Here is a 10682-nt window from a genome sequence, read left to right as displayed (position 1 = left end):
CATCCTGTTCTGCTGGTACCTGCTGGTGGTACTGGCCCATGTCCCATGGTGTCAGCCCAGACCCCCTGGCACTGGCCCACGTCCTCTGGCACTGGCCCACATCCCATGACACTGGCCCAGACCCCCAGTTCCAGCCTGAATTCCCCGGCACTGTCCCCATCCCAGTGCTACCCACCATCCCTAGGATGGAGGGGACACAACCTGCACTGGGGTCCCCGACAAGGGGCACCCCTGGGTGCCACTGCCCCAGCCAGGCAGGGGTGCCCTGTGGCCCCCCCGCCATGCACATGGCCGTGTCTCTGCCTCCCGGGCGTATTTTTAGATGCAAAACATTTGTGCTAGTTTTTTGGGTCCAAAATTAGAGGGAAAGGAGCCAGAACAAACCGCGCTGAGATGATGCAGCTTTTTATTGGGGGAGGCAGTAATTAAAGGGGACCCCCCTGCAACACAGAGCAGGGTGTCCCCAGGGTGTCCCTTGCCCTGTTGTCCACCCCTCCCTGGCTGCTCCCTGCACCCCAACATATGCTCCCCCCCAGTTGGGTGCCACCCCATGCTGCCGCCCCTTGCACTGCCATCATCCCCCCCAACCCTGTCTGACAGGGAATTTTGTCCTTTGATCGTCCTCAATTTCTCTGCTTTAATCCGGGTGCTAATCCCTGCCTAGCACCCGCTGCCCAGCCTGGCCCCCACCCAGGACCCAGACCCCCCCACAGTGGGGGTGCCCCAGCTGGTAGCACCCGCACCCCAACCTCCTCGGCCCACCAGTGGACTCTGGGTGACCTTGTCCTTGTGCCACCCGTGGTGGGGACCTGGGGGGGACCCAGGCGTCCTGGGGGGAGCTGGCACAAGACTGTGCCCCCGGTGGCGTGCCAGGCAGGATTGGTGCCGGCTGCCCAGCTGCCAGCGTGTGTGCTACATGGGAGCACATGGGTGCCAGCATGCACATGCAGACAGGCAGGCGTGCACATGCCTGAGTGCGCACACACATGCTAGAGACACGTGCACGCACACATGCACTGGGTGCACACGTGTGCACCCCCTGATCACACACGCATGCAAACCTGCCATGTTTGCATGTGTGTGCGCGCACACAGATGCACCCGCTGTACTTGTGCACATGTGCGTGGCCCCCCCAGCCAGCCACGCACACACAAGACACACGCATGTGCACACATGCACCCTCACATGTATGCACACACATGTGCAAACACACTTACCCTGCGTGCCTGGCCAGGGCTGTCCAGCTGTGCAGGCACAGCTGGAGAAGCCAGTTGGCCATGCCAGGGTGCCGGCGTGGCAGGGTGCTGGGGTATGGGTATGCCAGGGTGCCGGGGTGCCAGGATGTGGGGGTGCAGGGGTATGGGTATCCCAGGGCTCTGGGGTGCTCAGTACCAGGGTGCTAGGAGGGTAGGGTGCCACAGTGCCATGGTGCCACAGTGCCAGCTTCTGGGCTGCCAGCGTCATAGGGTGCTGGTAGGCCAGCATGCCTGAGGTACTGGGGTGACAAGGTGCTGGGGTGCCAAGATAATGGTGTACTGGGGGTGCTGGAGTACTGGGGTGACAAGGTGCTGGGGTAGTGGGATGCTGGGCTGTCAGGGTGATGGGGTATCAGAGTGCGGGGGCACCATAAGCCAAGGCACCTTTTTGGGGTGGCCCACATGGGGTAGGTGTCAGGGAGGGTGCCCAGTGTAGCTGGGGCAGAGGGGCTGGGGGTGCGCAGGGTGCCCCCGGGGCGAGGGGGGCACAGAGGGGGACAGGAGGAATCTGCAGGCAGCTGCGAGGCTGTGCCACGGTGGTGCGGCCACACGGGCCCTGAATTATTGATGCGCCGGTGGCAGGAAACAGCAAAGCCATAAATCTGCCTGCACCAGGCGCTGACACCGGCATGACAGGGCAGGAGCAACCGTGGCTCTCTGCCTCAGTTTCCCCTGGGAGGAGAAAAACCCTCAGGATCCCCCCATTCTCAGAATGCACCCCATGTGCCAGGGGTGGGGGGGTGTGGAGACCCCCCGCTCCCCTTTCTGGACACCCAGAGTGGGGGAGTGATGCTCCTCACAGCTGGGTCCTTCCTGGCTTGCGGGGTGCAGGTGGCCGGCTCAGCATCTCCTCACCATGAGAGACCCCCAAAACATCGGGGTGCTGGGAGGGGTCAGCGTGGCTGAACACCCGCCTGCACCCGCACAAGGGAGGGAGGAGGCAGGGGCTGGTGGGGTGTGAGCTTGGGGTGGGGTGGGCACCCGGGGTGGGGTGGGCACCCAGGGTAGGGTGCCCTCCTGGATTTTACACCCATGTTAACCAGTACAAGGGGGGGGGGCAGGGCTTTCCCCCATGCTGGGGAGCAGGATCGATCCCTACGCTGCTGCATGGGGCAGGGGATGGATCCAGGGCAGGTGAGGGGGGATGCTGGGCAGAATGGGTGCCCCCACAAGTCGCCAGCACTCCTGCTCGCCGGGAGATCACATGCCGGCATGACCGGTGCCTGCGGTGACCGGGGAGCCACCGGCAGCCGTCGCCGGGCCCCGGTACGACAGGGCTGGTTCATCCGAGGTCCCACGTTTCTAATGTGGTTTGGATGAATTTATTTTTGGGTCCTTGTAACCTAGCAATGGGCACGTGACGCACGGGGCCTGTGGCAGGGACACGCGTTGCCCGCCTTGCCCGCTGGCTGCTTGCCACCCTCCACACACCAGCCCCGGGGTTGGGGCCCACTTGGCCACACATCCCCGCCTTGGGCACCCATGGGCCGGGGTCCAGAGCACTGCCAGGAGGAAGTTCACAGCCTGTGCAGGCTTTTGGGGGATGCCAGTCCTTGGAAGTGATGGGGATCCCCCTTGTAAGCTAATGGCCGTGCCCTGGGGAAACTGAGGCACGGGGGGGGCACTGCCCCCATCCCAGTTGCTCCGTCGCTGAACTGGGAGCAAGGGAAGGGGCACTAGGCTGTGGGAGGGCAGAGCCAGGGGCCTCTGCGGCCACTCTGAGCAGCCCCCCCGGCCCTGTGTATCCCCCTGCACCCATCCCCATCCCCACTCTGTGCCCCCCACTGTGGATCTGCCTCCTGTCCCCTCCTTCCCACTGCCCCTCCACCCCAGTGTGCCTCCTGTGCCGTCCCTCCCCCCCTCCCCAAGCCCCCTGTTTGCTTCCTCACCCCATGGCCCCCGTGGGGCTGCTCCCCCCCCCAGTGCCCCCCCCCCAGCTCCCTCCCATCCCCTGGGGGGCGACAGGGGAAACTGAGTCCCGAAGCACCACGCGGGGCAGAAACCGAGGACGACGACGACACCCACCCGCCATCCCACATCCCGGGGGGAGGAAAAGCCGGGCTCCAACCGCCCCCCCCCCCCAATCCCCGGGGTCCAGCGGGGCCGGTGGGGGGGGGCCGTGCCCGGGGTACCGCCGCGCTGACGGGAGGTGCTTAGGACCCAGCAGCCGGGCGGGTGCGGAGCATCCCTCGCCGCAGCGGCTCCAGCCCCGGCCCTGCCCCGAGCATCCCCGACCGGTCCGGCCCCCCCCCCCGCCCGGTCCGGGCCCCCCCCACACCCCCCCCGCCCTCGGCCCGGGGTCCCCCCCCGCCCTCGGCCCGGCCCGCGGCCCCATGCAGCCCCCCAGGGTAGGTGCCGCGGCCGAGCCGCCCCGCCGGGGCGATGCCCGGGGGTGGAGGAGGGGGTGGTGGGGGGGGGAGGATGCGGCCGACGGGGGGGGACGGACACAGCGGGGGACACCCCTACCTCGGGGGTGGGAGAGGGGACATCAGCCGGCGGCATCGCCCCGGGCTGCTGGAGATGGGGGGGCCGGCGGGTAGGGGAGAGGGCACCCACTGCCTGCACCCCCCTTCCGACAGCAACCTCCCCCCCTCGAGGGCTCCCCGGGGTGCAGGGGATGGGGACCCCCTCCCCGCTGGGGAAGCACCCATAGGTAGGGGGCTCCGGGGTGGTCCCCAGCCCCCCCACCCGCACCCTGGGCTCTGCTTTGTAGCAGGTGGCACACACTGGGGTGTGGGGGGCTGCAGCACCCAACCGGGGGATGGGCTCAGAGTGGGGGCTCACACAGGGCCCTCGAAGCGCAAGGGGTGAATCCAGGCGTTCAGGGTGCCGGTGATACCCCCCCCCATCCCTGCGACCCCTCATGGTCCCCAGGCTCTGGGCGAAGGATCCCGCTGGGGTGTTTTGGGCTGAAACGTTGGAGTTTGGGGGCTTTAGCCCCAGAATTACTCATTTTTGGAGGGCATGAGGCTTTCGGTTGAGAAACGGGTTTGGTGGGGAGGGGTGTCATGGACGGGGACCGAGGGGTGATGGGGGCTGCGGCTGAGGGATCACAGCTGAGCTGAGACCCCTCCTGGGCTATCACAGGTTCCCCCAGGGTCGTGCCCCCCCAGCTGATGGCTCTACCTTCCCCACAGGTGCCCGGCGCTGCCTGGCAGCGAGGAGCAGGGAGATGAGCGGGGCCGGGGGGCACCCTTGGGTGCTCTGAGTGCCACCGACGTGACAGCACCCGTCCCCGGACCGCGACCCGGGGCCGGTGGCAGGCGTAGGGCGGGCGAAGATGTGAGCCCCTGGCAATGCCCGGCTGCCCCGCGTTGGCCGCCCCAAGAATGGGCAATGGGCCGGTGAGCGCCGGTGCGGCGGCACAGGATGGAGCCCTCCCTGCCTGCCCCGTGGGCCTGGAATGGCTCTAGGGCAGCGCGGGGGCTCCAGCCCTCCCCAGGTCCCATGCCCCCCAACGGCACAGCTGACGGCAAACCCAAAGACGTGGCCTCTAAATCGGTGGGGCTCTTCTTCATGCTGCTCATTGACCTGACGGCCATCGTGGGCAACGCCGCCGTCATGACTGTCATCGTGAAGACGCCGGCGTTGCGCAAGTTCGTCTTCGTCTTCCACCTCTGCCTGGTGGACTTCTTGGCCGCCCTCACCCTGATGCCGCTGGAGATGCTCTCTGGTTCGGCCGTTTTCGACAGCCCGGTTTTCGGCGAGGCCATGTGCCGCGTTTACCTGTTCCTCAGCGTCTGCTTCATCAGCATGTGCATCCTCTCCATCTCCACCATCAACGTGGAACGTTACTACTACGTGGTGCACCCCATGCGCTACGAGGTGAGGATGACGGTGGGGCTGGTAGCCTGCGTCCTCGTCGGTGTCTGGCTCAAAGCTGTGGCCACCTCCCTCGTCCCCGTGCTGGGCTGGTTGTCACCCGACCGACCGCCGGCACCCGCCGGCCGTGGCTGCTCTTTGCAATGGAGCCGCGGTCCCTACTGCAAGTTCTTTGTGGTCTTCTTTGCCGCCTTCTACTTCCTCCTGCCCCTCCTCATCATCGTGGTGGTCTACTGCAGCATGTTCAAGGTGGCGCGGGTGGCCGCCATGCACCACGGCCCCCTCCCCACCTGGATGGAGACGCCACGACGTCGCTCCGAGTCGCTCAGCAGCCGTTCCACCATGGTCACCACCTCGGGAGCCCCTCGCACCACACCACAGAGGACGTTCGGGGGGGGCAAAGCGGCCGCCATCTTGCTGGCCGTGGGGGGCCAATTCCTCTTCTGCTGGTTGCCCTACTTCTCCTTCCACCTCTACACCGCCCTGAGCGCCCAACCCTTGGTGGGGCCGGCGGCCGAGACCGTGGTCACTTGGCTCGGTTACTTCTGCTTTACCTCCAACCCCTTCTTCTACGGGTGCCTCAACCGGCAGATCCGGGGCGAGCTGGGACGGCTCCTCACTTGTTTCTTCAAGCAGCCGCCGGAGGAGGACCTGCGGCTGCCCAGCCGGGAGGGCTCCATCGAGGAGAACTTCCTCCAGTTTCTCCAGGGCACTGGTTGTCCCACTGAGCCCCGGCCCCGCACCCCCAGCCCCAAGCGGGACCAACCTCCTGTCGATTTTCGCATCCCGGGGCAGATCGATGAGGACACGGTGGAGGGGACGGAGCGGCGTGGTGGGGATGGGGTCTACGTGCCGGTGGTCGCCTCTCCCAAACCGGAGCTGTAGCGTTGTGGGGCTAGGGGGTTGGAGGGCAAACATGGCTGCAAGGGGACAGCTGGTCTGAGTGCCTCGCTGGGGTGGGTGGGGGGTCCTCGCCGCTGTGGGGGCTCGGGGGTTCAACGACGCTCGCCGGGAAGGGCCACTGCGTTTGGGGGGAGGCAGGCAGGTGGGCACAAGCCCAGGGAAATGTCTCATGGTGGGGCCGAGCGTGGGAGCCAGGGGGGCTCCGGTTTTGGGGTCACTCCTGTCCTGGCATGGAGGGTGTCCTCGGGGGGGGGGGGGGGTCCCCAGGTCCCCCTGACCCCTGTGTGGCCCCCTACAGCCAGAGTGGCTGGGAGCAGGGTGGCCCCGGTCCTCTGGCTCCCCTGCAGCGGGGTCCCCCTGAGCCCCCTCCCCAGCACCGGGGAACCTGGACACCGCCCGTCCCCTCCGGGGCCACCCCTCGCTTCCCCAGCGCCCCAGCCCCCCCCAGTGCCCACCCCACAGCCGTGGGGCCAAGGCCGGTCCCTCGAGGGGTGCGAGAGGCCAGAGCCCCCCCTCGTGAGGTGAGCGTGGAGCGGGTGGGGGGCGCTGGAAACGGGACGTGGGGCTGCTGGGGCGGGTGGGGGGCCGGGGCAGGCGTGGGCCCCACCGACCCCCCCACCCGAGGACTACAGTTCCCATCATGCCCCGCTCCACCGAGGCGGAAGTGAGACGCGTCAACCCTCCCGGTTCCCATCATGCCCCGCTCCACCGAGGCGGAAGAGGGGGCGATCCCCGCCTCACTCCCGTCACTCCCCGCTATACCGAGGCGGAAGTCCCGCCTCCGACTCCCAGCACGCCACGCGAAGGACTGCATTTCCCGGCGTGCCCCGCGGCGAGGCGACCGGATATCCGGCGCCGCCTCAGGGAGCCGCCCGGGCCGAGGGAGGCGAGAGGCGCAGCCCCGCACCGGCCCCGCTCCCATACCGCTCCCGGCGGCTGGGCCGCCCGCCCGCCCGCCGCCATGGGTTGTACGCTGAGCGCCGAGGACAAGGCGGCGGTGGAGCGGAGTAAGATGATCGACCGCAACCTGCGAGAGGACGGCGAGAAGGCGGCCAAGGAGGTGAAGCTGCTGCTGCTCGGTGAGGAGGGGGCTAGGGGCGGCTTGGAGGAATGGGGAGGTGGGGGGGCTCGAGGCGGTAAAGTGCCTCAGGGGAGGGTGTTGGGGGGTGAGAGGGCCGTGGGAGGGGTCTCGGGGGGGGGGGGGGGGGGAGATGAGGGTCTCCCGATCTCAGGAGGGGGCTTGGGTGGGGGGGTGAAGACGGCAGAGATTGGGGTCTGTAGTGCCGCGGCGTGTGTGCACCGAGGAGGGGGCTTGAACGGCCACAGGAAGCGTTAGCCAGGGCGTTTGTGGGTCTCCCGGGCTCAGGAAGGGGCCTGAGTGGCTCAGGGAGGAGGTGGGAGAGGGCTGGGGCGTCCCCGGGGCCCGGAGAGGTTTGAGAGGGCCGAGGGAGCTCTGGGGAAAGGCACCGGGAGGGTTGAGGGCTTTGTGAGGTCTCTGGGGCTTGGAGACAGAGAAGGAGCCCCTGGGAAGGGGGTGTTGGGGTTTTCCAGGGCTCAGGAGGGCTTTAGGGGGGTCCGAGGGGGTCCTTGAGGCAAGGAGTGGAATGAGGAGGGGACCATGAGGCTGAAAGATCTGTAGAGGGTGAGTGGTGGGGAGAGGGATGGGGGGTGGGGGGGCTGGGGAGGGTCCTGAGAAGCCAGAGGGATCCCTGGGGGGTCTGGGGAGGTGTGAGGAAAATGAAGGGCTGGGACAGGATCCCAATAGGAAACCTGGGGGAGCTGTGGGGAGGGACTGGGAAGTCCAGGGGGGGTCTGGGACAGGGTTACTTAGAGTGGCAGCTCTGCCTTTGTGTCACTGTGGAGGGCTTGGCTCTCCACGTGGTCCCTGACCCTAGGCATGGTCCTGTCCCATCACCCCACCTTGGGTCCCTGATCCCCTCCCTGGGGCGAGGGTGGAGGTGACCGCCTGGGCTGCCCTCACAGCGGGGCAAGGGGAGTGTGCTGCTGTCCTGGGGTGGGGCTTTTTCCTAGCCAGCTGCTGCCTGATGAAATAACTCTTCTGTTTCTAGCCTAGATGTTACCAGTGCTCCCTCCTGGTTGCTCCTGGGGGACGGTCCCTCCCCGGTGGCTTTGGGCTGGGGCTCTGAGCAGAAGGTGCTCATTGGGCTGATGCAGGTGTTCTTTCATCTTTGGGTTTGTGGGACAGAGAAGGAAGGGAGAATTCTTGCTCCTGGTGGGATACAGAGAGTATGTTGTTGGGGCTTGACTGTTAAGCTTTTTGCTCAGGATGGGGTAGTGGAATTAAATCCTTTTATCAGGTAGTCAGGTGAAAATGGCCCCTGGGCACCTGTGTTTCTCAGGCTAGAAGTGCCCACATTGGTGTGTGAGCTGCCTTGGCAGGGATATGGTAATCACGCTGGGTGCTCTGGGCCTCATGCTGCCCCAGATCCTCTGATAGGATCTGACTTTACACAGAAGATGATTTCAGTTTGGCATACTCTGCCATAGCTAAGCTGGTTCTGCAGAGCTTGCAGGAGTATGAAACCAGTGTTGTTGTTGCTGCCCTGCTGCTGTCTCTGTATGTACAGACAGCTGAGAAAGGAAGTGTCACTTCTCTGTGTTCTTACTTTTTCCAGCTAAAATGCACTAGTGGGCTTTGAGAAAAGCTGAATGGAATACTTCTCTTTAGAAGAATTACAGGCTCTCTTTAGGAGAGAACTTTTGCTGTATTTGGTCCACATTTTGGTAGCTGTGTTTAGAAGTTCTTATGAGTGATAACTAGAGTGCAGAGGAGGCAAAAGCTGCCCGTTTCTAAAGTCTGTCAGATAAGGACTGACTCCTGTGCTGTTTCTTTGCAGCTTCGTGTGAGCTCAGGACCAGGCAGCGCAGTGTGGGATGGTAGGTGGACCATCTGGTCACGTAGGTCCTCCTCTTCTAACGTCTGGGTTGTTGGTTGTTTTTGTTACGCTGATGCTCTCCATCTCAGGGAGGCAGATTCAGTTCATGGGGACCAGAACAATGGTGTTGAGTGTCTCCAGTTAGAATGGGATGTGTTAATGAACAGTTCTGCTTTACAAGTGATCCTTGTCCTAAGAATACTTTTTTTTTCCATTTAGTCTGGTTTTACTTGTACCTTTGCAAGAGGTGTGTGATATTGTGTGTATGTAGAAGACTTCTTGGCTGCGTGTCAAGATAATCCTTTCTTTTCCAGGTGTTTGTTTTGGTGTTAGTAAGCAACACTTGCAAATTCTCTGGACAGAATAATTCTTCTTTCATATTTTTGTATGTCAGGTTTTTTCTTTGCGGTATTGTATTCTTTGTGGCAATACTGAAAAGGCACTGAGGGCTTTGGGGCCAAGACTGTCTGACCTTGTCAGCAAATGACAGAGTGGAGGGAGTATCCAAAAGATTGTACTATAATCGGTTTCAAAGCATTAGAGGCTAGATGAGGCTTTTAAAAGTACAAGTAGCAGCTGCCTTTTGGACTGCTGTTGACTTTGGATGGCAGCAAAATACCTGATTGCTGTGCTCCTGAGCTTGTCTTAAGGTAAGGGCTTGGGCACACTGTTATTCCAGAGAAGCTCTTCCGGAATAATTGGACTTGCACACCATGTGACACTGGAGTAGTGATCTGTATCTACCCTCATTTAAAAAAACCACCTACCTCAGATCAGGTTTGCACCTGGCCATAACCCACAATCTCTCTCAAATGTCATGGTTTTCTAGCTTTAAAAATTAGTGTAATGATTCCTGATGATCAAAGGGAATGCTGAAATGTGCTCTCCCCACATGCAGCCCTGTTAATGTGCAGGTAAAACAAAACAGTTAATTGCCAGAAGAAAAATATCTGCAGTGGGAAAAACGTCCTTTCAGTAAGGCATCAAGAAGCTGATGGAAAAGTTCATGAGCTTTTTCCATTGTTTGAGCAAGTGGTTTTTTTTCATAACATAGTATTAAAATGTCTAGGATACGTAGTGTCTCGTATCATTAACTGGTTGTAAGAGATCATGCGGTGGTTTATGTAACTGGAGCGAGCCTCTTGCAGTACTGCTGATGCAGTGAAGTTTAGAAGAAATGTATTTCTTTACAGATAAAGTTTGGAGTCCATACGCTCTTGCCCAGCTCTGTTAAAATAACTGGCCTAGTTTGGGCTTTGCAGAATTATGTAGGTTAAGAAAAGGCTTGTGCTTGTACAAAGGGTTGTTCTTTCCCAGCTCTGGTGTTAACCCAGCCTGGGTGTTAGGAGAGCTTGGTGAGTTAGCGACGGACCCAAAATCAGATTTTTGGTGCATTTGACTTCCCCCCTCTTCCATAAGCATCCTCTTTTCTTGGGCAGAGGAGGAAGGAGAGAGAATTTCAGCTGTGCGCTCCCTTCTTCCAGGAGCTTCTTAGGTTTGATTATTGCAGCACCTTGCATCCAGGAGGTGGTTTGGGTGCTGGCAGAGGTGGTCTCACATAGCTTGATAACTGTGGGATTGTTGGGGTAAAGGTAATCCTGGAGCTGTTTGTGTGGTAGCTTCTCCGTGGGGATTTCAAGTCACTTCATAATGTTTCCCTTTCACAACTCTGCATGTTGAGCAACTCCTAAGCTTTTGTTTTTTTATAAAACAAAAGTAAACCTGAGCATTGAATACTGACTGACCCAAGGTCATGCCAACCTCTGCCTGTGTGATGTAATTGTTGCTTCGTGTGCAAATGGCA

At 61.8% G+C, this 10682-nt stretch overlaps 2 protein-coding genes across 2 annotated transcripts in view; both read left to right on the top strand.

The window, feature by feature from the left end:
- The first annotated feature begins 3504 nt into the window (after window positions 1–3504).
- Window positions 3505–6027, top strand: GPR61 (G protein-coupled receptor 61). The gene is made up of 2 exons (XM_069772144.1): window positions 3505–3604; window positions 4394–6027. The coding sequence occupies exon 2, from the start codon at window positions 4626–4628 to the stop codon at window positions 5961–5963; it is 1338 nt and encodes a 445-aa protein (XP_069628245.1). The 5' UTR covers window positions 3505–3604; window positions 4394–4625; the 3' UTR covers window positions 5964–6027.
- Window positions 6028–6818: 791 nt separating this feature from the next.
- GNAI3 (G protein subunit alpha i3) overlaps window positions 6819–10682 on the top strand; it is a 32408-nt gene continuing 28544 nt past the window's right edge. Inside the window, exon 1 of the mRNA XM_069770825.1 lies at window positions 6819–7060. Within this exon, the coding sequence (XP_069626926.1) occupies window positions 6943–7060 (118 nt within the window). The 5' untranslated portion in view covers window positions 6819–6942. The remainder of the gene's footprint in view (window positions 7061–10682) is intronic.

The sequence above is a fragment of the Haliaeetus albicilla genome, chromosome 26 (assembly GCF_947461875.1).
Source record: "Haliaeetus albicilla chromosome 26, bHalAlb1.1, whole genome shotgun sequence".
NCBI lineage: Eukaryota > Metazoa > Chordata > Aves > Accipitriformes > Accipitridae > Haliaeetus > Haliaeetus albicilla.
This window is presented reverse-complemented; position numbering and strand designations above follow the sequence as displayed.

Bases quoted from the DNA above. Each gene is read 5' to 3' on its own strand.
- GPR61 (XM_069772144.1), top strand. From the start codon at position 4,626: ATGGAGCCCTCCCTGCCTGCCCCGTGGGCCTGGAATGGCTCTAGGGCA.